The 27,660-nt window shown below is 42.6% G+C and overlaps 1 protein-coding gene across 3 annotated transcripts in view; it reads right to left on the bottom strand.

Annotated features, from left to right (window-relative positions):
- FRMD4B (FERM domain containing 4B) overlaps window positions 1–27,660 on the bottom strand; it is a 358,795-nt gene that overhangs the window by 176,376 nt on the left and 154,759 nt on the right. The window contains exon 1 of one of the 3 annotated variants that reach the window (XM_070360589.1): window positions 17,150–17,639. The exons of 1 other annotated variant lie outside the window; for it this stretch is intronic. In XM_070360589.1, the coding sequence (XP_070216690.1) occupies window positions 17,150–17,311 (162 nt within the window). In that variant the 5' untranslated portion in view covers window positions 17,312–17,639. Of the gene's footprint in view, window positions 1–17,149; window positions 17,640–27,660 lie in introns of those variants that run through there. One more of the 3 variants, XM_005890968.3, reaches the window with a different exon arrangement.

Below are 27,660 nucleotides of genomic sequence, written 5' to 3'. Positions count from 1 at the left end.
TCTTACGTTTTGATTAGATACAACTAAACTCTTCTATGAAAAGGTTGTAACAATTTATCAGATTATAATTAAATTCTGCTTCAAAATATCCACCTCATCTCTTATCCTTATTTAAGATAACTTCATTGAGATGAGAGAGGAAGCGAGTATCCCATTTCTAACATTTGTCTTTTTTGGCGTATTTCAGTACCAAGGCCTTTTCCCTAAACTACAATGTACTGTGTTCTAGTCGTTCTGCCGGGGTCCAGCCCCGGCTGATCCAGGGTATTCGAAGCGGGGATGGCGATGGCGAGGATCAGGATACAATAGCTTCAATTAGATATTAATTAGAGATGTAAAGAGTAATAGAATGAGGATAGCTCAGTAGGAAAATTCAGTGGAGAAAAGAGGCTGAGTAGCTTGGTTTACGCGGGAGACCAATAAAACTTCAAGACAAGAAGTTTGCACCACTTACGTAGGCCGCAGGCATCCTTCCGTTCTCCCGAAGGAGAGGAGACACTGAGGCCTCCCCGGTTGGATCTTAGAAGCCCAGGCAAAATTAGTAAGCTTGGTGGGTTCCGCGCTCCAGATGGAGACTCAGCCAGAGTGAGAGAGCGAGCGACATGGGGAGACCAGCATTTCGAGAAACTAATCCCAGTTCTTTATTTTCCATGGTCTACTTTTATACACTGAGATGTTATGCAAAAGTCACGCGGGGTCAGCAGTCCTGACTTTTATCAAAGTCAGGTGCTTCATACAAATGTATACAGAGGTCTTAGGGGTGTTACATCATCTTCTGGCCAGGGGGCCTGCTGACAATTTATGACCCTCTCCTTGTGACAGCGGTCAGTCAACCAGGACACTTATTTCTCCAGGGGTGATTATTCTCAAAACAGATGCCACCCAAATAAAGTTACATTCCTATAGGGTGAGGGTGTAGTGGGTCTTAGTTAAGGAAAGAATTTACTTAGCCTAAGGTCTAACGTGATTAATATCAAAGGTTAATACTTATTTCTTCTATATATTCATTAATGTGTGTAAGGGCAGGGGATATGGAGACTTAGCAACAAACACTGGCTCAACAAATGAAAAACCCTTCACCAATACAATTTCTAATCAGCCCATTATACTTATACTAATAGTTTTCTAACTTTTCTAAGGAACCTGTTTTTAGAAGGTTTAAAGCATCTCGTGCCTCTCACGGTTGGGAGGCTGTGAGCAATCACATGTGGCCAGACAAGCCTGTCAGGCAGGCTAGAGAACCTTCAGAGGAGTTTGTAGGTTAAAACACTCTTGTCACGCCCAGGAGTTTTTATTAACTGGAGCTCTAGTTTAACTCCTTCTCCGAAAGAGGTGGCGGGGGACAGCCCCCTGTAAAGTCAGAGGTGTAGGTGGGAGCACAAAGTAGTAAAGCAGGCAGGCTCTGGTTATGGGGGTAGATGCTCGAGGATTTCCAGGGGGACTCCTGAGGCTCAATCCCGCCTTTGTGTATGTCAAGCCTCCTTCCTCATGACCTTTGCCACCGGCGGAGTGCCTCATTCTGGCCCCCAACAATGTTCTAGACACCATTATGAGCAGTCACAAGGGCATCCTTTCCCTCAAACCTGGCAACAGGGACCTCCCTGGTAGTCCAATGGTTAGAACTCTGTGCTCTTAATGTATGGGGCAGGGGTTCAATCCCTGGTCAGGGAGCTAATATCCTATATGCTGCATGGCATGGCCAAAAAATCAAAACTAAACAAAAAACAGCTGCCAACAGTATGACGATATATTATGTTCCCATTTCATAGATGAGGAAACTGAGGCTCAAAAGAATGAGGTATTAAGCTTTGGGTGATACAACCAGGAAGGCATAAGGAACAGGATTAGAGCTCATATTTATCTGATTCCAACATCCTTAGCTCTCAAAGGGTATGTGCAAATCACTCAAAGGAAATAGATAAAGCTGTTCATCTCATTACATGTTCCATTAAAACAGACTGATGTCATTAATATCTGTAAATAATAAATGAAGCTGCATGGGCCAAGGAAGGCTGCTTCCTCTTTTTCCTCACAGGTCCCTCAAGCTCTTAACTACCCACCTGGTCCTCCTTGGATGGAGCTGCTGGGGAAGGGGTAGACGCAAGAGCTGCACTTTGAGTGACTTGCCCTACTGCTGTTTACTGACCACCCAGCAGCCTCCAGTATGGCAGCCCACGCCAAGGCCTCACTTCACAGATCAGTGAGCTGAGCCAATGCAGAAGGTGACCAGGAACACACGACCAGTTCTCTGATTTTGTATTTTCTTCATTTTTAAACCAAGGGAAACAAGTGACATTGTTGACCAAATCTTCATTTGCTGGACTTCGTCAAAATTGATAGCAACTTCCTGAAGGATACAATCTATTATGGAACCCAAACATATTATTGGTACTAGATATTTACTTCAGGGCTATAATATAAATTTAGAAGTGATGTTGAAGATTAGGGGAAGAAAAGTGATGTCTGGTAAATATGTTGGCTCGTGGTCTTATTTTGGGGAAAAACTTCAGATACAGTGACATATATAAACACACATGCACATATGTGTACGTGTATTTATACATTTTTCATATATACATGTATACACACACACATATGTTATTTATTTACACATTTAAGTGTGACCTATTTGACGCAGAGAAAGTATACCAAAAAAGAGGGTGGGGAAGAAAAGGATAGAAAGACATAATTAAATACTTAAAACACACAATACACAGCATAAAGGTGTGGCAAGTTTTTGCTATATTTGTGACCTAATGTAATGCCTGAGCCTGAAAAAAAAAAACTTAAACTGATGCAATTTGGTAGTGAATAAAGGGCACTGTTCAGACTCTGGCACTAACATCTCAGAAAAAATTTTTTTCAAACTCAGAGTTGGTTTCTGAAGTTTATTAAAGGAAAAATACATTCACTAAAAGAAATCTCATTTCCAGAAGGAATTTGACAGGAAAAAATCTCATGAGCTTAGCTGGAACTATATCTGGCATCAATACCTAGAAAGATTAATATACAAAATCTTAAGGAAGGAAAGACCCCATAAATTTAAATATGAGTTGATGGTTAAGATTCTTCATATCCTGAACCAAACTGCTTCAAACTTAAAACTCTGATTACATTTAAAAGCTGATATTTAACTATTGGTTAAAAGTAAGTGCACTTTGTCTTCAGGAAATATTTGGTAAACGCCTCATATTCCTTTTTGTTCTGAAAGATTATGCTGCTACTGCTGCTAAGTCACTTCAGTCGTGTCCGACTCTGTGAGAACCCATAGACGGCAGCCCACTAGGCTCCTCTGTCCCTGGGATTCTCCAGGCAAGAATACTGGAGTGGGTTGCCATTTCCTTCTCCAATGCGTGAAACTGAAAAGTGAAAGTAAAGTTGCTCAGTCGTGCCGGACTCTTAGCGACTCCATGGACTGCAACCCACCAGGCTCCTCCATCCATGGGACTTTCCAGGCAAGACTACTGGAGTGGGTTGCCATTGCCTTCTCCGAATGATTCCGTCATTATTTGAGGTTGATAATTAGACACCATAACCCAGCTCTTGTAACTCAACGGGTCAAACTCTCTTTATATTGTCTGTGCTTGCAGAATTTTAAAAAGCTTGGACATAGCCAAAGACTTAGGGATAGCAAGCTTTTAATTTAACACTAATGAAGAGCAGAAAGAAAGTTTTTTTTCCTCCCAGGAATCCAGGCAAATCCAAAGGGTCCATCCATCCTTATTTCCAGGGGATGGGAATGATCTGGGCCAGGGTCAGAATGATAATCAACTTCCACAGAGTGCCACGAAGAGAAAGCCAGGGGTCTGAAACGTTTGTCGGCATTGGTCAGGCCAAAGAGGGCACCTTCCAGAGCTTAACCACAGGGCCGGGCACAGGAAACAGAGATCACTTGACAGTCAGCGCTGACGAGAACTGCAGAAACTGCCAGCTTCCACACCCTGGGCTGGGCACAGGCGGGGACTTGCAGCTGGTAGAACACAGAAGCCGGGGTCCCTGACTGACCCTGTTTTACAGGGGTGGGAGGAAACATCTCGCTCTGCTCTCTGCCCTCTGTTTCCTTAACGGAATGACTTTCAGAGAACTACTCGCAATCAGCTTACACTGGCTTGGGGCTATTTTCCATAATGAAAAAGAGTAAACACACACAGACACAAATCCATTTCAACACACACGGCCTCGTCCTGGATGTTTCCAAAACTTCATAGACTGTAAACATTCTCGTTGGACAGAGTCCCCTTCGTGCAGCAGCCTCCTGCTCCAAATTCCTAGCTTCTTCCTATAGCACGTGCGGCCACCATTCCAGCCCACCCCAGTACACTGTCCCTCGGCTGGGCATCAGAAACGGCCTCCTGACTGCTCTTACCATTCCCCACCCTTCCCCGCCACAGTGGCTAGAGCAAGTTTCTTAAAATGTAAAGCAGATCCCTTTGTTCATTTGTGCTGCGCTTAGCATGTCGGACTCTTTGCAACCCTCCAGGCTCCTCTGTCCATGGGATTCTCCAGGCAAGAATACTGGAGTGGGTTGCCATGCCATCCTCCAGGGGAACGTCCAATCCCGGGATCAAACCCAGGTTTCCCGCATTGCAGGCAGATTCTTTACCGTCTGAGCTACCAGTGAAGCCCAAAACTTCACTGAATGTGGGGCTCGAACCCACGACCTTGAGATTAAGATTCTCATGCCCTACTGACTGAGCTAGTTTGTTCATTTAGTCAAGAACTATTTCTGAAGGAATATTATGTTTCAGGAGCTGAGGACACTGCAGTGAACAAAGCAAAGTTTCTCCACCTCATCAGCTAACATTCCGGTTGGGGAAACACAGTCAGCACCTAAGCAAATAGATTTCCTAACGTCAGGTGGTGATAGGGTTACAGAGAAGAATAAAGCAGAATAAGAGAACAGCCCGGGGTGGCCTCACTGGTTGGGTGGCATCTGAAGAAAGATCTGCAGGAAGTGAAGGGGGAAGCATGTCTCGTGACCCTCTGGGTGACAAAGTTCCAGGCAGAGAAAATGCCAAGGGCAAAGGCTCTGAGGATGGAATGCGTTGGCAGGGCTGAAGGAACAGCAAAGAGGTCCGTGTTGCTGGAGAAGACTTACAGAGAGAAAGAGCATCTCAAGTTGAGACCAGAGGTCAAGGCAGCTCACTGACACAGATTGGTGGTTGGCCAGAGGTGGGCTTCCCAGGTGGCTCAGCGATAAAGAGTCTGCCTGCCAATGCAGGAGATCCAGGAGATGCGGGTTTGACCCTGGGGGTGGGAAGATCCCCTAGAGTAGGAAATGGCAACTCACTCCAGTAGTTTTGCCTGAAAAATTCCATGGACAGATGAGCCTGGCAGACTGCAGTCCATGGGGTTGCAAAGAGTCGGACACGACTGAACACACATGCAAAGGCAGGGCTTGGAGGGTGGGTGAAATGGGCGAAGGGGATCAAAAGGCATAAACTTTCTAAAATAAATAGGTCAAGGGATGTAATGTACCACGTGGCACTATAGTTAATAATATTGTATTGTATGTTTGAAAGTTGCTAAGACAGTAGCTCTTAAAAGCTATCATTATACGAACAAAAAATCTCTAACTATGTGTGGCGATGGAAGTTAACTAGACTTATTGTGGTGACCATTTCACAATATATATAAATATTGAATCATTATGCTGTACACTTGAAACAAATATAATGCTATATGTCAACTATTAACTAGAATACACACGCATACACAAATACAGTGAATAGAATGCTAACATTAGTAATAATAAAAAGACCAGAAGTTGAGCGTGCCTGCTGGGGGTGGTTGGTGAAGGACACTAGAGAAGAAGGTATCCATTATGCAGCACCTGGTAGGTTAAAAGTGAGACGGGCTTTTTCTGAGTTGTTAGTCATTACAGGGTTCTGAACAAGACGATGGATGACATGATCTGACTTAACATTTAACAAACCACTCTGGAGGCTGGGCTGGGAGTAGACTGTAGACGGAAAATGGCATTAGTCATTCAGTCTCAATGGGTTTATTAATACCTGCTGTGACTACAGGGTTGGGTAGAGGCAGAGATTAGAGGCCGGAAAAGTGCTAGAAAGGACTCAATGAAGGCACACGTGGAAAAGGAAGAGGCTGAATGGTTTGCAAACCACGCCCATTCCATGCAGTGGCTGAGGGATGGATTTAGACAGAACTGAATCCTCCATCTTTGCTCTTGGCTAAGTGACTTAACATGCTAAACAATGTTTATGTCTGCCAAATGGGTTTTATAGTGCCTACTTCATGTCATTGTTAGGAAAATTAAATGAAATGGTAAATATGAAATGCTTAGGGAATTTCCCAGTGGTCCAGTGGTTAGAATATGGTGCTTTCCCTGCCAAGGTGCTGGGTTCGATCCCTGGTCAGGGAAGTAAGATCCTGCAAGACGTGCAGCGTGGCCAAATGCTTAGCGCTATGTCTGACAACATATAAAATGTTCATTAAGTAGAAATGACACTCCTTAATGACACTCCTGATTTTGAGCCAGGTACCCCAGAGAGACCTTTATTATGTAATCTTGTGTTGTCCCCTCAACAATCCCAAGAGGCAGGCACTATTATAATACCATCCCCATCACACAGGTGAGAAAAGGGGGCACGAAGAGAGCATGTAACTTTCTCATGACACACAGCTAGTATATGTGGGCATTTGGGCTTAATTCCTGATCACAGTTTGCACTATTCATGACTAGCATGATAATTTCAGGCTTTAGGATCAACTTTGTAAGGCATCCAAACATTTACATTGGAAAAGCTACCTTTTCTGAATCCATGTTACACTTTTATATCAAACTTAAAATGTACATCTTATTTTATCTTTTGTATAAGAAACAAGTTCAGAGCAACGAAGTCACTTGGCCCAAGGTCACACAGCAGGTAAGTGATGAAGTCTTGATTTGTAACCCAGGCCCAGCTGACCAAAGCCCATTTTATTTCTCTCTTTTCTCTTTTAGCTAATAGGCATCTAATCACATTTTAATGAGACTAACTAATTCCTGTAAAAATGTTTGCTGGCTGCTTTACCCAAGCATAGCATGATGCCTGTAATAGCAGTCTCCTAAGCAGTTGGAAATTTAAGAGTCACATCAGAAGAGCACTTACACGGATGAGAATGCCATCAGTAAGTGGGGCCCCAGAGCCTTTATACATGAGAATCTAGGGCTCTCGGTCATACCAGAGTAGGGTTCAGGGTTGAGAGAGAGAAAGTTTAATGCCTTCATCTTGGAGAAAAAAAGGAAACAATTAAACATTTATGAGAATCTTTGCCTTCAAAGAATAAACAAAGAAGACAACAGCATTAGGAAGACAGAGTCTCTGATAAAATGCTGTGCCAGAAACCATGTGAGCACAGGATCTCTGTGCAGTGGTCAGTGGGACCCTTTCCTACTTGCTACATTAGACTATAGTTCTTAATTTGGAGAGGAGAGAGGATGTTGGAGCCAAGGCTTCTGCAGATTTTAAAAGCTCCAAAGGTTATGCATATGCATAAGATGGTGAGGACTGCACATATGAAGATAATTGTGAGAGATTCATCCATCCATCCAACCATTAGTTCATCTGTTCATCTAGCCATCCAACCATCTTCCCATCTGTCTGTCCATCCATTCTTTTATCCATCCATCCATTCATCTATCCACCCAATCATCAGTTCAGTCCAACCATTTGTCCATCCACCCAAGCATCTGCCCATCTGTCCGTCCATCCATCTCCTTGTCCATCCACTGTCCATCTATCCATCCATGAATACATCCAACACTGTTTTAGTGCTTTCAAATATTAATGCATTTTATTTTTATAACAATCCTGGGAGCATAACTCTTTAAGGGAGGCACTATAATTAACCATATTTTACAGCAGAAAAAAGTTTTAAAAATATTTTTTAGATGTAATTTAAAGTCTTTATTGAATTTGCTACAATATTGTATCTGCTTTTTATGTTCTGGTTTTTTTGCTCACCAAGGCATGTGGGATCTTAGTTCCCAAACCAAGGCTTTAACCTGCACCTCCGATATTGGAAGGCAAAGTCCCAAACACTGGACTGCCAGAGAAGTCCTAGAAAAAAGTTAATGAGAACAATCTCTGAGAACTCACATAGCTAACAAAAGGGAAGTTAGGATATAAATTCAAGAAGTTTACACATTTCATTTTTAAGCACTCAGCTATGTTTTCACCCAATGTTTGTTGAGCAAATAAGTGAATAAATGAGATACTACCTTTATATATCTTTTTAATAAAGCTGCAAGTCAGGGGCAAAAGGCTAAGTGTTTTATATACTTACTAGCTAATAAGACGTGGTGCTGAATCATGATATCATTCATGAGCTTTAGAGCTCGGTTCAAACTTCAGCACAATGTCTTATTAGCTATTAAGTATATAAAACCAATGAGGTGGGATTCATGATATCATCTTGAAGAGTGATTGTAAGGACAGAGATAAGGCACAACATCTATTAAAGCCAAAAACCTAATAAGTCTCCCTTTTAGTACATACTCTGGAGAAGCTCTTGCTCACAAGCACAAAAAGACAAACACAATCTTTTCAGTGTAGTATGTTGGGGACACTAAAACTTTGCCAACAACCTAAATGTCCATCAACAAGAGGTTGGTATGTTTAAGGCAATGGAATATAAGAGTTAAAATGAATTTAGAGACAGGTCCCAAAAGCCTGTTGAGAGAAAAATAAGGTAGCAGAATGACACATCCTTATTTAAATTTTACAAACACAAAAATAATATATATTGTTTATAGATATAAATATATGCGGCAAAATGAGAAAGATGTGCCTGGGGATGAAAACCATGAAATTCAGAATAGGACTATTTTTAGGGAGAAAGGAGAGGTAAAAACGTGGTTTCAACTGATTCTGTAAATTTTTATCATATTACAAAAAAAAAGTATCGAGAGAAAACATGGTAAAATATTAAGATACCTTAAAACTAAGTGGTGGGTATGTGGGGTTTTACCTATATTATCATTTATACTTTTGTATATTGAAATATTTCCCCAAAGATATATTTCTTTAAAAAAAGATAATACATGTAAAGTACCAAGCACAAGGCGGAGCACATAGTAGCTGCTTAATAATTAGTAGCTATTTGTCAAGACAGTAAGACGATATAAAAACGCTAGTTAAGGAGAAAATAATTACTTAAGCAATGAGCTTTGCCCACACACAAAATTCAAGAAACTAAAAATGATTAGGATAATAGGAGGAAATGGTTCTATTTAATTTACCATATTGACCAGCTTCTCTCATGGCTAAAGTTAATTTCACGAATGTCAGAATTTTTATCTTTTAGGTATGTATATGCACACACACACATATATAATTACTTATGGATTTTAATTTCAATTTTTTTTTATCCCATTTGAGTCATTCACACTTTTCCACAACCAAACTGGACATCCCAAACATAATGTTCAGAAGAAACATAAGTAGGGGACGAACAGGAAGTTATTTTATGCTGCAGCTCCACCAGGGAAAGATGGAAGGAGAAAAACAAACACCAACCTGAAAAGGGCAAGAGAGTCTATTCTTAACTTGATGTTTTACAGACTGTACAACACGGGTTCAAAAAATGCTTTCTAAAGATCCTGCGACTGATTGTGCTGATCTTGAATCATACAGTCCTTTAGAAATTTATTTATGCTAAACAATGGGCTCAAATGTTAAGATCGTTTTCTTATCAATTTTTGGCATCCCAATTTCCTCAGTGGTAAGTAGACTCATATTTCCTTTATCAACCAAGTTTTCGCTTCTTTCTGTATGTGTTGCTACTATTAACTAACTCCATGGTTGCACAATTCATTCAGCAGAGCATAAGAGCCAGTTGGGAGACTGCCATGTTTTAAAGCTCGATTCTTCATCCTTCACATCAATGCAATCCCTTTACTTTACTTCCTTCCCACTGGCCCTGCCACAGTTCAGGTTTTGACCCTAGCACCTGTCGGGCAGACATTTGCATAATATGCTGTGTGATGAGCTGCCCAGACTTATTCCATCAGCTGCCTAGAGACTTTTGAGCTGTCATCTCAGATTTTATTTAAGGAATTAAAGAGAGAAGTCTACTTCAAGAACATACCACTGACTCAAGGGCAGCCCATCTCCAATGATGGGGTGATGAAGGTGGGGTGGGGACACCCAGACCTCTTGTTCCAGCTGGAGACAACTTTTAGGTTCAGAGCCACCGGTGAGGTCAGCTGAAGTCTTTGTAAGCCTGAACTGTAACCCAGTTTCTCTCTCTGTTCAATCCTACTTCTTTCTATTCTCTCTACAGTAGAGATCCTCAGAGCACTCTCTAGTAAACTTCCTGCTTGTTAATCTGCTTCAGAGTCTGCTTCTTAAGGAACCAAATCTGCACCAACATTCATGCTGTTCAGTGGAAGGACTGCTTTCCCGGGACCTTGTGGTCGAGTGAGTGATGTGACCAATGACTTGAAACAAGTGACATGAGTTACTTAGAGACCAAGCACTGAATTGCCAGTGCAAAGCCCTGAAGAGCTCTTCACTCTCTATTATGGCAACTGGCAATGTTCAGAAACATTCTGTGAACCTGAGTGACAGTGATGAGCAGAGCTTCCAGCCAACCTGCAATTGGACAGGTAGTCTGAACTGAAAATAAACTTTTATTTCTTTAAGCCATTAGGATGTTGGGACTGTTTGTTGCCATAGTAAAACCTACCCTATTTTGAGCAACACACATACATCATTGCAACAGCCTCCTAAGGTCCCCTCCTTTCCTGCTCCACTATGCCCCCACCCTTGGCATCTATCAGCCTCACTCCTGCCAGGGACAGCTCTAACTTAACCCGTCTCCTGCCCTCAAAGTTCTGAAGAAAAACATCAAATCCTAATCTTAAAATAAAAGACCATTCAAATTTGGATGTTATCCCCAATGAAACCCTGTCTCTGACTTTGTCTCTCTCTCTCTTTCCTCGTGCATGTGTGCTAAGTTGCTTCAGTTGTGTCCAACTCTTTGCAACTCTATGGACTGTAGCCCACCAGGCTCCTCTGTCCATGGGATTCTCCAGGCAAGAATACTGGAGGCGGTTGCCATGCCCTCCTCCAGGGGATCTTCCCGACTCAGGGATCGAACCCGCGCCTCTTATGTCTCCTGTATTGGTAGGTGGGCTCTTTATTACTAGTGCCACCCAGGAAGCCCCTCTTTCCTCATCAACCTTAGAAACTCGTTATAACCATCCCCCTACCCTAGAGCTTGTTTCCCCACTGAAACGGCCTGAAATGCCTGCCCATCTGCCTTTCTCCACCTAACTCCAACTTGTCCTTTCAACTTCAGCTTGAGAATCACTTCCTGTAGGAAGTCTCCTTGGCTTCCATTATCCCTCCCCGTTCGCTTTACTCCTGTCTGATTAAAACTCCCTAAGCACTTGAAGGACCCGGGTAAAACCCTTCCACAGAGTTTCATTTTCTTAAATGTCTCCCCTACTTGACAATAGACTCCTTGAACACAGGAGACAATCTACTTGACTTTGTCTTACTAACACCTCGGCACAGGAACTGGGACATAGTAAGCCCCTGATAATTATTTTAGGTATGAATACATGGACAAATGGATGACTCAATCTGTAACTCCAACCATGTCTACAGTGAAGGACCTAGCAAAGGCAGACTGAACACTGATCCTGAATATTGTTTATTCATTTCCTAGAGACTAGGTTTTTTATGAGAAAATTCTTCCATATTCCTTCAAGTTCTATTTCTCTATGATTAAATTCTAAACTTTTCTTCCTCTAGCATTCTCTGCCCAATATATTGTTTTTTCTAGTCTGAGGATTGGCAAACTTTCTCCATTTTAAAAAACCTAATAGTAAATATTTTCAGCTTTGTGGCTGATACATTCTTTGTATCAACTATTCAACTGGAACTAGTTGAGTTACAACAATTTGGTTCTGCCATTGTTTTTCAAAGAAGCCATGGACAACATGTAAATGAATGAGTAGGGCTGTGGTACCCACTCCAGTACTCTTGCCTGGAAAATCCCATGGATGCAGGAACCTGGTAGGCTGCAGTCCATGGGCTCGTAAGAGTCGGACACGACTGAGTGACTTCACTTTCACTTTTCACTTTCTTGCATTGGAGAAGGAAATGGCAACCCACTCCAGTGTTCTTGCCTGGAGAATCCCAGGGATGGGGGAACCTGGTGGCTGCCGTCTATGGGGTCGCACAGAGTTGGACACGACTGCAGTGACTTAGCAGCAAGCCAATAAAATTTTATTTACAAAAACAGGAGGCAGGCCAGTCTTCCCCTGTGGGTTGTAATTTGTCAGCCCCACTTCTGCCCTCTGTAATTCCGGGGGCTCTGGAGAGTGGAAGGTGGGGCCAAGCAAAGGATGTATGGTTTGAAACGTACACAGGTCACTGAAAGCTCAATGAACGACTGCCATTTGGAGACTTGGTCTTCCATAACCAATATGGCGGGATGCAAAGTTCAGGTGTTAGTGATTTATGGGTCATCAGAATCTTGGAATATAAAGAGATTATCTCTTCAGAGACCCTATCGCTAGCTGCCTGCGACCTCCTAGATTTTTGTACGGGCCATCAAAAAATGTGGATCTACTGTGTGGAATACAAGCCCAGATACCTAAGGTCTACCCTACATTGGCTGTGTGGGAGATTCCATAGTCTCTCTTACTGAACATTTTTGCATATAAAGATGGAAATTCAGTTTCCAGAGAATCAGTCTCACTTATAAAAACAATAATTAAAACCCTAAGCAATCCTTTATCAGATACCTTCTTCGGGTCTGGTATTCAGTTCTTTATGTACCTGACAGCTAACGTTTATTTATGTCCTTGTGCCACTCAAGGCATTCAGTGTTACACACATTATCTCATGAATTTTTTACACTATCCAGAATGCCAAGGCTTCAGTTCTCCTCTCTTACTCAGGAGGAAATGGGGCTCAGAGAGAAAAAGCAATCCACTCAAGGTCAGATTTGCTCAAGTTGGAGCCCACAGCCTCTGCCGTGATCTGGCATGCCTGCTGCCCATCACTGCCAGCTGTCTGCCCCAGGGGGCTAACCCAGTCTGTTATGGTCACTGAAGTACCCTAGATTCTGTCCAAAGTGCCTCCTCCTGGAGGCAAATGACTCCATTCAGGGTTTGCAAGAAATTCTACCTTTGAGACGTTGGAGATGAAAGGAAAACATATCCCAAGTAACAAACTGAGGGCTTTGTTAGAACACGTCACACTTAATAAAAAGCAGAGAGTGTTGATCCTTTTTCAACGACACTCTCCCATCATTTTCCGCCTCAACTGTTTGTTAAGCCTAATTAATTGTGATACCGCAACCCATCTGGGCAAGATAAAACAAGAGAGATATATCAGCTTTTAATACTCAGCCCTAAATGGAAGAGTGAATGTCCCATGTCTGCTATGTCGACCAAATTCAAATCTTTACTCATCAAGCAAGTCTTTGTTAAAAGGCAGCCTTGGTGCAGCCTCAGTCTGCTTTTTATTTAGTTGCATGACTACAGAAATGCCTTGTAGCTAGTATCTTTATTATTCATGGTTTCTGGCAAATTAAGTCTCTAGCCTCTCCAATATCTAGGAGTGGAGGAAGTATTCAATTCCAAAGAAATTATGCCTTCCCGGCTGTGCTGGCCAGGCAATGATGTGGTTGCCAAGTTCCTTACGAGTAGGTAGAGATCTTATTTCACTTATAGTATATGAATAAACAAAACACCCCCCGGGGACTGCCAGGTATTTCGTGTAATGGATCTCTCCTGCCCCACCCTCACTCTCCAGTGACTGAATCCTCAATTTTCTTACAAACAAGACTACTGAGACTAGAAGCAAGTGTTTAACCAACACTTAAAAAAAAAGAAAAAATGGGTTCAATAAAATATGTAACCCTACGGTGTTTTAAGTTCACATGCCAGAAACATGAGTAGCACAGTAGAGCATTCCCCTATGAGTTTTAGAATGTATAATTATGGGAGAGCAATACAGGTATTCTAATGATGGGCCTCCTACCCCCGTAACTTGAATACATTACTGTAGCAAGATACTTACAAATATATTTGTGCATCCGTGTTTGTACTTATCTTGAAAAATAATCATTTTATTTAAAGAGCTCTAGATTTGAGATTCTGGTAATGCAGGTACAGTGGACACTGACTCATCCCTCCACTCCCCCCGACACTGTCTGGTAGCTTTGTCATCTGGCTGGGGCCAACTTCACTCTTGGCTTCAGAAATGATGCGGCCACCCCAGTGGCCTAAGCCAACTGATGAAATTTAGGGTTTCTCAACCTTCTTGTTCATTATCACTCCCTTAAGGAGCCTTTGAAGATATTTATGTTGTTCGCTAGTCACCTCACCCCCCAAATTCCACAAGTAGACTGTATATCTGTTCATGTATTGTATGTATATCTATGCTTTATACACAAAGATTAAGTTGGTTTTTTTTTTTTTTTTGCCTCCCTCTCATCCCTAGAAAATGATTTTGGCCTGTTGGGGGCCATATCATTCCCTTTGAGAATGCAGGAATTATGTTTCCACTCCCTGTGCCAATCAGTGCACGGCAGTAGGGGTGAGAACAGACCCTAAACTGACTCGTCATAGTGCAAATTGGGAAATTATTTTTTGATAGTTGATGCCTTTGAGAAATCTTCTTTCTTTCTAAATGGGTTGATATGTGGGCCTACGTCCTGGAACTACTTTGGCTATCTGCTATCACGAGGAGGAAACCAAATAACATACAGCCATTGCATGAACAAGATAAGGCTGAAAGAATCATGGAGGACAACCAGAGTGCCCTGATCAAGCCATACCTGAAGTTTATCCTACTCCTAGATTTTTCAGTTGTGTCAAAAGTCCCTACTGTTTGTTCTGCAGGTTACTTTGAGTTCATTTTCGTATTGCAATAAAAATAGCCCAACTGGTAGAGCAGATAACATTTACTGAATATGTCCTAAAAACTCTCAGCACTGTCAATTAAGTCTTGCATCAACCTCTAGAGTTTGTACTATTATATTTCCCATTTTATAAACAATGAAACAAGAGTAGTAAAATTAAATAACTTACTCATGACCATACATAGGTGGAGGCAGCATTTGCTCCTGTGTCTACTTAACTTGGAGTAAAAGGTATTAACCAGTCTATTTTATGGCCACTCAGGTCTATAGAATTTATATTTCTTGTTCAAATTTGAAAGACATTAAAGGAAATTTCTTTGCTAACAACTATGTTGTACAATTTAAAAATCTATAGTTCTCTCAAGTTTTAAAATATTTTAAAATTATTTCCAAAGACATGAACTTTGACTACTTAAGGCTCAATACTTGTAAAACAGCATCGCCGACTCAATAGACATGAATTTGAACAAACTCTGAGAGAGTGAAGGACAGGGAAGCCTAGTGTGCTGCAATCTGTGGGGTTGCAAAGAGTCGGACACGACAGAGCAACTGAACAGCAACAAAGATGGTCATCATTATTTTAGGTGTTTCTCCTTATCATTACGAGAGGGTACTGGCTCCGTCCCGATCCATTTTATAGAAGAGAAAACCTATAGTTCAGTAGGTTCAAGTTGCAGTTCTGCTTAAAAGTAATTACGGATCAACCTTATAAAGAACGTGTGGAGTCTCAGGCTTCTGAAACTGTCATTTTTGAATGGCTCACTACCAGGAGAAGAGGTAAGCTGTGAGTCCCTGGAGTCTTTGGGAGAGGGGCACAAGGGTTGCATGGTTAACCAGAGTACCTGTGCTCTCCTTTTGAAACTTTCTCACATGTTAAAAAGTGAAAACATAACTGGATCAGGGTCACTTCTCCTGCAGACCAAACTGAACAATGATTTCCCCAAAGAGAAAAAGGCTGAGAGGCAGACACACCTCTGACTCCAAAGAGCCAGGTGATCTGTGTCATGTGACCAGATGGGCTGTCTCCACAGCTCCATAATCCTCTCAAACTGCCACACGCTGCCCTGGTTCTCAACCTGGCTTCTGGAGTCTTTCAAAATGCGAGACATCTCAGGCACGTTATCCAAAGCAGAGTCGGGAAAGCACAAACCTTTCCCACAGTTTAACAAGGATGCCGTGGATGTCAGGGACGACAAGGCCACGCCGGTTCCCACAGTTGGATCCCAGGTGCTGGTCTTTGTCATTTTGCCTGACTGATGGAAGAAAATGGCTTATCAACACTAGCAGCTTGATCAGATATGGCACTCAATAGAATGACATATGAATTAGAGCCACACTGAGAACATGGTCAGAGTAGGGAGAATCCAGGATCTGCAACAAAGCTGATTCTTCATCGCAGGAAAGAAAACGTGGTGCTATACTTTAAACTCCAGGTAGAAGCTTCCTAAATGCAATGTCGATTAAAAAAACACCTCAATGATATTAACAGCCAAAGCACAGGACTTCTAAATCCACAAATGACTGTTTTTAAACAATGAAGGGAAGCTACAGCCCCAGAGAGACTGAACAAAGTTGCAGCATTTTTTGCCTGCAGGACGGGACCTAGCAGAGAAATAAAGAGGCTGTGTTGTGTGACAGGGAGTAAATCCAAACGTTAGCATTCCAACGCTCAGCCAGGCCACCACACCCCTCCCCAGCCCGTCATCCTCCTGCAAAAGTGTGCACAATTTGCTGTCCTTCCTTCCAAAAGCCAGCAGACACAGAATCAGCTTTTCCTGGCGCTGCCTTGCAAGCTGAGGCTGCCTGATGGAAAGGCAAAATCAAAGGGAAGAGTGTGAATCCATAAACTAGTGTGAAATCCTTGTTCCCTGAAATGCCTACCTTCACCCGCAATGAAATGAAAAGGAAGGAATCATGTGAATGTCAAAGTTGCTCCCTGAAGAGGCTCTGCTGCAAAGCTACAGCTTTCTGAGCTAAGTGCCCTGCCGGAACACCATCACTCTGTAACAGATGTCTGCAAAAGCAAAGGTAATTCACTGAGGGTGCCCCTTACACATTGGGGGAAATTCACAAGCTTTGTCAGGCAGCAGTTACCTACAGTGGCTCAGCTTTTGACCCAAGAGTCGAGCAGTCGGCTAGGAGTTGAAAAAGAAAGCGGTGGAGGGAGAGGGACAATAAAATCATACAGGTGGAACCGGTTTCCCAGGAGCGCCAGGCATCCCGCTAGGGCCCTCGGGCGCCGCGCGCCACGGCTTACCTGGTACACTTCCCGCAGCCCGCACCACGTCCGCAGCACCTGGTGGCAAGCCCGCAGCCTCTCTGTGTACCATCTCCGCAGCGTGGACACGGTCAAGTTCCACACGAAGCGGCTGCCGCTGAACAGCAGGTCCTCCACTCCGCACATGAACACTGAAGCCATGCCTTCTCCTTCCCGCTGAACCCGGGGGTGCCCTGGGGGCTCCCGCAGCTGCAGCCCAACGAGCCCGATTGCAGCGGCCCGGCCTCCTGGGCTCCGGACGCCGGCTTCTGCGGGCCGCCGGAGGTCAAGCCTTCCCCCAAACTGGTCTTTCACGGTGCGTCCCGGCCAGGCTCGGGCGGCATGCCCCGGGATTGGGCGCCCGCCAGCCAACGGCTGCGGCGGGCACACAGAAGCCCAGTGTCCACCCCGCCCGCTTGCTGGCAGCGCCGAGAGAGCTGCGCTAAGCTCCGCCAGGCGAGCCCTCGGTGCTCCCGGGGCGCGGGAAGCCCAGACCAGCGAGGACTCCCCCTGGCGCTCCCCGAGTGCGCTGGGCAGCGGGGGGAGTGGAGCGACTCTTTGCAGGCAAACAGGAGAGCTGCATCTCAGCGCACTGGGCTCGCACGTCCTGCACACACCACACACACGCGCGTACACACACCAGTCCCAATCTCCGAATCCGCTTTGGGGAGCACCTTACTTTACACTACAGGGTTTTTGCTTGGCATCTGCCTGCACTGATAAATATCTCCCGGCAGCCAGAGATGCAGGAGGGGAAAAAAAAAATTCTCCGAAGCATCCCTTTGGACCCCACTCCCGAGGGAACAGCCCTGAACGTTTCCTTGGTTGTGCTGAAGCCACAAGGTGAAGATACCAGTCTCAGAGCAACAGTGTGCTCCTGATTGCAGAACCTGCCTTTGCTCCTAACTCGAGGGGTCTCAGAGGAAATAACCTGCCTATTGCCAGCCAGAGAGCAGACTCCCTCTACCCTGGTATTGTGCTAATTCCAAGGCAGCAGTCAGCTCATGAGAAACACAAAGACCGTTCTTAGTCTCTAGCTAATAGTTCTTTGCTGGGAAATAGAAGCACATAAGAGAATCCTTGGTTTGGTTCTGGAAGATTCAGCTTCTGCACAGGTGTAGCAGCCAGTGCTAGCACAAACCTGCACAGGCAGATAGTTTATTTCCACTCATAAGCAAAGAAAGCTGTTCCACCACTCATGAACTCACCAGATAATGAATGTTTTTGTTTTTTTTTTAAGTTCTCCCCCAGGAAATTGATAGTCCCAAAGGCATTTGGAAAAAGGAGCCCAAGGAGTCCCACATACCACTAGTCTCTATTTTCCTCTGAAATATGTGCAGATTTCAGTCCCAAACAATAGTATAACATTGCTCACAGCAACAGGACCACAGCAAATTTCAGGGTGGTGGTTTTTCCTGAATCCATCCTTAGGACAATCGTCTGTATTTTACTGGCGTTTAACACCTGGGGTGTTATCTTTGCTATTAAGTGGCAGAAAGGTAAAGGTGCCAAAGCCTTTCTCGTGAACTAGTTCAGAAGGCTTCAGAACAGACTATCGACAAGTCAAATCAGCTTTATTTCAGGTTTCAAATGTGCCTTGGGAATCTTAATTCAGGCAAAACTCAACCAGTCGAACACAAAAAAGTTGTCCTCAAAGTGCCTGGTTTTCAACGTGATCATAATTGGGGAACTTTTAAAGGATGTTTCTTTTCTTACCTTTTACTATGTGTTATTGCTAATAAAATTGCCTAAGAGTTTTTGTTGAAATAGTTAAGAGGACATTTGCCCTGATGCAAGATTTGCACACCTTTCTTCACAGTTAAGTCTGCTCTATGTGTTCCCTAGCGTTAGCATTTTGATGATATTTTCCAAGATAATGGTCACAGTGTTTACACAGAAAATACTAGGTCCCGCTGAGTCAAAAGACAATGAACCAAGTATAGTTTGAAAATGAAATGTCATCCTTCTAATGGAAAACTACTGAACTTCAAAATGAGCCTATGAGTATAAGTAGATGATGGTGGTACGTTTTTATTTTTTTAAACAATGCAGTGTGACTGTGTTCTCGGAAATGGGCAGCCAAGGGAATACCAGAATAAAACCTACAACAGGTCAATTATCTCTGTCTCATGACACCATGCTCTCAGAAGAGATGCTCTAGATACACCGTGGCAATTATCTACCTGTGCATTGGCCTGTCAGTAGTCAATTCCAACCTCAGTGATTTGCATTCAAGGTTTTCAAAGTCAGTTCCTAAACTATTTTCTAGACAATGGGGTGTGGTAGTACAGGGGTTCTCATAGTGTAGTCCCTGAACTGGTAGCATCAACATCACCTGGGAACTAGATGCAAGTTCTTGGGCCCCCTCCAGAATCAGAGTGTGGTCAGGGAATCTGAGGTCTCACTTGGCTTCTGGGGGATTCTGACTCTCACTGAAGATGGACTAGCACTATTGCAGGGCATGGCAGTTAGGAGCTAAGTCTCCAAAGAGACTTAAATCCTTGCTCCTGAAGACCTGTGGCATCCTGCACAACTTCCTTAAAGTCACAAAGCCTCAGTGTCCTCATCTATAAAACAGGGATAATATTGCAATCTACTACATACCATTTTGGAAAAGAGTAAGTAAAACACACTGGGTTTCCCTGGTGGCTCTGTGGTAAAGAACATCCGCGCCAAAGCAAGAGACGTAGGTTCGATCCCTGGGTCAGGAAGATCCCCTGAAGAATGGCAACCTACTCCAATATTCTTGCTGGGAAATCCCATAGTCAGAGGAGCCTAGTGGGCTACAGTCCATGAGGTCACCAAGTAACAGATGTGACTTAGCGACTGAGCATGAACACAGATGAAATGTGCTATGACTGGCAAAAAATAAGCGCCCAAAGAAAAAAGAAATGGTCACCACCACCAAAATTAGGAATTGTTTCATTTTTTGGTACTTAGATAAAATGAAAAAAAAGTGAAAGTTGTTCAGTCATGTCCGACTCTTTGTGACCCCATGGACTATATATAGTCCGTGGAATTCTCTAGGCCAGAATACTGGAGTAGGTAGCCTTTCCCTTCTCCAGGGATCAAATCCAGGTTTCCCCATCACAGGCAGATTCTTTACCAGCTGAGCCACAAGGGAAGCCCAAGAATATTGGAGTGGGTAGCCTATCCCTTCCAGCAGATCTTCCCACCCCAGGAATTGAACCGGGGTCTCCTGCATTGCAGGCGGATTCTTTACCAACTGAGCTATCAGGGAAGCCCCTTAGAAAAAATAGTACTTGTAAAACATGTTTAAAAAAATTTCTCTACTGATTATCTACATCTGGTTTCCAGTATCTTTCTGTGTGTTGGAGATTAAAGTTGGCGGTCACTTGGTTTTGGAGAGTGCTGGTCTTTAACCTCCAAGTTCCCTCAAAAGCTCTTTGAAGCTGGATCTTCCCCATCACACAGCCAACCTTTCCTGGGGAACTGGAGAAGCAGTAGATACTCCAAGCTGGACGCAAGAGAAGAAAAGGCATTTTGTACCCACCAATATAAACACTGATGCTGCTTCTTATCCAAACAGCTTTCTTCTGCAGAAGGAGAAGTTCAAAGCTCTAGGTAAAGACCACTTTGAGAGGGAATGAACAGTAAGTTCTTCACACCAGGGGCTGACAGTGGGTGGCAACTGAATCCAGGTGTGGAGCAGGGGAGAAAAGAATGATCCATGTGTGGCATCCTTCTGAAAATGGACAAATCATGCCGGACAAACCAGCTCCCAGACACACACCCTTGAAGCTGGTCTAAAATTTCCTGGGGAAAGGGAGCTAAATCAAGCTGACTTCAAAATTATCTTGCCTTTTTTTTTTTTTTTAATTTAAGAAGAGGACCTTTTTCCCCCCCTCTCTAGCAAAAGAGTTCCTTGCAACACACTGTAATTTCCTGCAGCTCTCTCCGGAGGCTTAAAAAGATGCTTCAGGTGACAGCATGGCTCATACTCCTGGGAGCTCTGCTGCAGACGTAAAAGAGAAATTGTCATTATCCCTGAGGCTCCTGTAGGTTCTCCTTTGAGCAATCAGCAGGAAGAAGAGCACAGTGCCAGGAGGCCAGCACAAAATGCCAAGCCCTGTCTCTGGAAAGAGATAAGCAGTTCTATCACAGTGGCTTCCAGAGGTCCCCTCTGCCCATCAAAGAGACAGAGTCCATTGCACGCTGGTGGATATTTTTAAACTTTCGTCTCTCCACAGCTGAAAAGCCAGTGTGGCTGAATTCTGACAGACCATGTCTGACACAGGGCTTGAGGGGGATGAAAACACGGTCTGGTTCACTGGCTCTCAATTAGGGGCAATTTTGCAAACCCGCCTACAATGTCTGAAGGCATTTTGGGGGATGCTACCAGCCTCTAGTGGGTAGAGGTCAGAGATGTTGCTCAACATCCTACAATGCCCAGGGCAGCCCCCAAAACAGACAGCTCTCCTGCCCAAAACATCAATGGTGTGGACACCAAGGAACCTTGGTCGAGTTCAACCCACACCCTGCTCTTCCTCCTCTCACAGGACTTGTTGGGGGAAACATTCTTCCCTCTTGCTGTTTTCTCCCAAAAAGCAGATTGGAGATGTAACAATCCCTCTATAAAGGTTTTCATACGCTCACAAAGAGCTGTGATGTACTCAAAGCCCATTGAGAAGAAACCGGAATGCCATTTCCTATCATTTTCACATAGCCCTTTAAAAAATATTTATCATAAAAATGAGGCATAGTCATTTTAATCATAAGCTATTTATCTTTTGGCATTTTAATTTTTGGCTTTATCATTCCACTTAAATCACAGGCTCCTTAGTAGCACTGAGGACTTTCTTTGGCACAGGACAAAAACAATTCCCCCTACATTGACCCCAAAGTGGAATGCTGATTCCTCCAGTGGGCCTTGAGTTGCTACAAAGTCTCTCAACACACATAGAATGAGAAAACTGCCCTTTGTCGTTCCCCTTTTCTCTATTGGACTGTAAACCTTTTGAGGAGTCTCCACAGGTGAGTGGAGGTGGGTGGCTGAGGAGCCCTCCTTGTGCAGGAGTGTATCCACGCACTGGAAAACGTTTGGTGACCTTAGGCTCTGCTCACTGCACACCAGTAGTGTCCCCAGTCATGATGCCATCAACAACAAAAGGCACCTCCACACACTTCCAATGACTCCAGGTGGGGTGGTAGCCACGCCCATTCAGAAACCACTGCTGGAAGCTGGGCAAGGGCCTTATTCATACTTGTTTCCCTGGTGGCTGGCACATAATGGGCAATCAATCAATGGTTATTGAACTAACAGATGAAAGACTGTTTGTCTCAAGAGTGAATATAGAAAGAAGTTCATCCATTCCCAAAATACACACTCTTGTTCATTAAAAAAAATTACGTATTGAGTTTGCACTACATGTCAGTCGGGGAACTGAGTGCTTAGAACGCACGAGGACAAAACAGAGACGATTTCTGTCTAACAGGGTCTTAGAGAAGGGTGAGAAAGGCAGACATCTGAAGAAGTTATACACAGGAAGCAGGCAGCGCCAAACAGTTACAATAGAGACACATGATGAAGGATGTCGGGGACAGAGGGAGGGCCAGGGAATGCCTCCCTGAGGACATGTTGCTGCAGCTGAGAACTGGAGGCTGAGGAGGGGAGAGCTTGGTGACGAGGGAGGGGACACAAATATCTGGCCAAGGTGGAATGAGCTGTTAAGAACAAGGGCTCTATGGCAAGAGGGATCCTGGATTTGAGGGATGGGAGGGGAAAGGGTTAGAGAGGTTGCTTGAGAAGTAGAAGAGCAGCAAAGTCCAGCTGAGATGTGGCTGCAGAGTTCCAGAGGTGAGAGAAGAAAGGGCTTAACCAGGATCACAGGAATGTCAACATAATGACGTCTACAGGTCCCCCAGATTGGGCCTTACCTATAGGGTGAGAGTTTGATGGGCCAAGGTGCCCTTTCCAATGCAAGCACCTCTTGTGGCCTGTGGGAGGGCTGTCCAACTGTGCAGAGGCAGGCTCCCTGGTCAGGGGGTCAGGATGCCCTGCCTCCTACATCTCGCCCCAGGGAGGAGGCAGGAGGACTGGTAGGATACCAGTTCTGCTCCATTTCCCCTTGAGCCCCCTGACTCCTCTCTCGCTTTCTCTCCTCCTTCCCTTGGGCTGAGAGAGCAAGGAGCATCCTTCAGTCTTGGCCTGAAGCAGGAGGAGGTGGATGGAACATGCAGAGACCTGGAGGGGTGGGTACCAGCCATTATCACCATTGCTGAAGACTGACCAGTAGGCTGGTTAAGTTCTGCAGCTGGCTTTAGGACTCTGAACCACTTTCTGGAACCGTAAAGGGCTAGAACCACTGCAAACTAAACAATATCCAGGAGCAAGGTATTTATCCAGATCTATATTCCTTTCTTTGGCAAACTCATTCCACTCATAGAAGGAAAAAAAAAAAAGAAAAACTTTCTTAGCTTTCCTCAATAACCTCACCTGTTATTTTATTAAATCAAATTCTCCTGCTCAAAGGGAAGAGGAGGTATGCTATCTTCACTGGATGAAAAGTACAAAAAAAGAAGCAACACATTAGACCCTGCATTGTGTCCATTTTTCTCTAGTTAATCCACTAAACAGACACTGAAGTTTTGCCAAGTCAAGTTTTAGAAGTCACTGCTGCAGATGGGAAAGCACTAGAAGGGATGAAGATTTCAAGAAAGTCCACGTAGATCAGAGGGAAAGGGCCAACCTTCTTTTCTGTTTTTTATAACTTTTTCTATTTATATATGTTTTAAGCACTTTCAAATGCTTTTTCTCTTTTTTGGCATTTTATTTTTAAAAGAATTTTAATTTCTAAAAATTTTTATTGGGTTATAGTCGATTTACAGTGTTCTGTTAGTCTCTGCTGTACAGCAAAATGAATCAATTATATGTGTACACAAAGCCACTCTTCTTAAGAATCGTTTCCCATATAGGTCATTACAGAGTACTGAGTAGAACTCCCTGTGCTATACAGTAGGTCCTTATCAGTTATCTATTTTATATATAGCAGCACATATATGGGCTGACCTTCTTCTTGAAAGAAGAAAAAATATCAATCTTGTGACTTACCTCCCACCCCCATAATTTGTCACCTTCTATTTATACTTAATTTACATGCACACCAATGACAAAAATAAAATAGAAATACATTGGTCTATATAGCACCCTTTTCTAAATAAATAAAGGCAGCTCTGTACATAGCATCAGTTAATTCGCATAATATTCTCCCAAGGTCAAATGGAGAAAGATATTGCTGTCCCCAATTTATGGATAAAGAAACCAAGGCACAGAAGAGCTGGGTGATTTGCTGAAGATCTGTGGAGAAAGCATTTAATAGCATCTTCAATGGCACAGCTGATTTTTCAGTCCTACTTTAATTGAGAAATAAAAGGATTTTTTAAATTTACAAGTTATCATTTGTTTTGGCCTAATACTAAAATGTATAGGGTACGGAGGGCTCCAGGACTTATTTATTACCCAGGAACTTAATATAACAAAATGTCCACCTTTTGGGTTTACTCAATTTAAATAAGAATAAAACAATGATGAGAAGAAAACCAAAATCTGTAATGAAAAGTAACTGAATTTTTTATTCACGATAAGAGAATGGTTACCAAAAACACAGTGACCTTCACTCCTATAAAATAAATGGTATAAGAAAAACAGAAGAATAAATGAAAAATCTTGACTTTCCAAAGATTAACTGTACTACCTATGTACAGACATTGTAGTAAAATGAAAAACAGAAATCAGCCAAGATGAATGGCCTTAAAAGTAGTAAAAACTCTCAAAGCCAGGTATATCTGGCTAGCAAACACATACGGGCAACAGGTTATAAAAACAGATCATTTTCCCATTATTACTAAAAACTACAGAATGGTTTGGCAGGATTATTGCAAAGAATTTCAACTATTTGGCCCTTAAGCAGTAAGAGCTAAATAAAAGCAAAGTCAAGCATTAAAAAAAAAAAAAGACATAAAAGTATTTCTTGTGCGTTGCTATCCTAAAATTAACTTGACGTCGGTAATAGCGACATACTGCTTTCAACTATAAAATGAATTGTGTACAAGAAGATAAAGAGGCCAAAAGCAGCATGCTACATGGCTCAAGGATTATGAATATTTTATAAAGTTGAGACAGCAGCTGTGTATTCTTTAGACCAAGATTTCAGAGAGCTCCAGACAGTAAGTATTTGAGAGGAATGAAGAGACGAACTACATGATCTGGTCTTGAGTCAACAACAGAGGAAGAAAACGGGTTTTATTTCTCAAGTACCTAGCACAGAAGGGATTTAAGGTAGACCTCCTTACCCTAAAAGACCCGTTACTATGTTTCAGTCTCGTGGACTTATGGATAATTTTGGCTTATTCTTTATATGCTTATGTATTTTGGCAAATAATATTGGTCATCTATCTATTAGCCATTTACTCCCTTTTGAGAGTCTCTAATTTTGTGAGATGGAAGGATTTTCTTGGATGAAGCGACTGGTCTAAAAGAAGGCATGACACCCAGTTTAGGCAATATGATATAGAGCAAATCTTTCTAAAGGACTCTAGAAAAGATTTCCCTCTTTGAAGAACTGGAACAACACAAGAATTTTTTTCAGCACATTTCCTGATTCCTGCTTGGGATACTGTTGTATGAAGACACAGTGCTTTGAGCTGTAACAGTCATCTTGTTACCAAGAGGATGTATTAACAGCAAAGACAGTAGAAAAGTGGGTGGAAAAGGTCCAGGTCCTTGATGACACAGCTTACATATCAGACAAACTCAGGAGCAGCCTATTTTCAGATGACTTGTAACGAGATGTAAACAGTGAATGACTGGATATAGCTCAAACTGCTTTTAGCTGGGTGTTTTGTTACTTTCAATAGATCACATTTCAAAACTCACTACAAAGCTACAGTAATCCCGACAGTGTGGTACTAGCATAAGGGTAGACATACAGATCAATGAAACAGAATCAAGAATCCAGAAATAAACCCTCACATTTATAGTCAACTGATTTTTCACAAAAGTGCCAGTGTAATCCTATGGGAAACACAGTCTTTTTAAAAGTGATGCTGGGACACCTAGAATGAACCTGAACTCCTACCTCACATCATTAATAAAAATTAACTCAACATTGACCACAGAACTAAAAGTCAGAGCTAAATCTATAAAATTCTTAGAAGAAAACAGAATAATATTTATATATTTATGATACTGAGTTTGGCAGTAGTTTCTTAGATATGCCATAAAAAGCATAAGTAACAAAAATAGATAAACTGGTTTCATCAAAATGAAAAACTTTTGTGCTTCAAAAAATGTTATGAAAAAAATGAAAAGACAAGCCATCAACTGGGAAAAAATATTTATAAATCTTATATCTAATTAGGAACTTACATACCAAATACATAATGAAATATACTCAATCATAAAAAGACAAGTAGCCCAGTGAAAAAGTGGGCAAATGATTTAAAGATACATTTCTTTAAAGCAGATATATGAATGCCTAGTAAGCACATGAAGAAGCACTCAACACCATTAATCATTTGGGAATCAAAAATCAAAACCACAATGATATACCACTTCATACCTATTACAAGCGTGATGATCAAAAAATGCACAGTAACAAGTGTTGGTGAGGCTATGGAGAAATTAGGACACATATGTTATTAGCAGTCATTTAAAATCATGTAGCTGCTGTGGAAAAGACTGTCTATTTCTCAAAAAGTTAACCATAGAATTTGAATTGTGACCCAAAAATTCCATTCATAGGTATACACTTCAAATAAGTGAAAACAAGTGTTTTTAAAAAATCTTGAATGAATACTATTCACAATAACCTGAAGGTATAAACAACCCACCTGTCCATCAGCTGATGAGCAGATTTTTAAAAGGTAGTACGTCCATATCAGGAGCCTGGTGAGCTGCTGTCTCTGGGGTCACACAGGGTCGGACACGACGGAAGCGACTTAGCAGCAGCAGCAACAGCAGTATGTCCATATAATGTGATATTTAGCAATAAAAAGAAATGAGGTAAATACCCAAGAAAACTGAAAATATTTCCTCACAGAATAACCTGGACATGAATGTTCATTGCAACATTCTTCATAAGAGCTAAAAGTGAAATCAACTCAAATGTTACTTGATGAGTGGCTATATAACACATGGTGTAATTTTCTGTGTGGTCCAGTGGCTAAGACTCTGCACTCGCAATGCAGGGGGCCCAGGTTTGATCCCTGGTCAGGGAACTAGATCCCCCATGTCACAAGTAAGGATCCTGCATGCCTTAATGAAAATCAAAGATTCTGCATGCTGCAACTAAGTCCCGACATACAAATTAAAAAAAAAAATTTTTTTTTTAAACCAAAGAATGGAGTAGACACATGCTATATTACGGATGAATCTTGAAAACATTCTGAGAAATAGAACAAGCTAGACAAAGAGGCCATAAATACACAGAGAGAAGGTACATTGGTGGTTGTCAAGTGACTAGAGGGATGAAATGGGGAGTGACTGACAA

Source organism: Bos mutus, chromosome 22, assembly GCF_027580195.1.
Source record: "Bos mutus isolate GX-2022 chromosome 22, NWIPB_WYAK_1.1, whole genome shotgun sequence".
Lineage (NCBI taxonomy): Eukaryota > Metazoa > Chordata > Mammalia > Artiodactyla > Bovidae > Bos > Bos mutus.
This window is presented reverse-complemented; position numbering and strand designations above follow the sequence as displayed.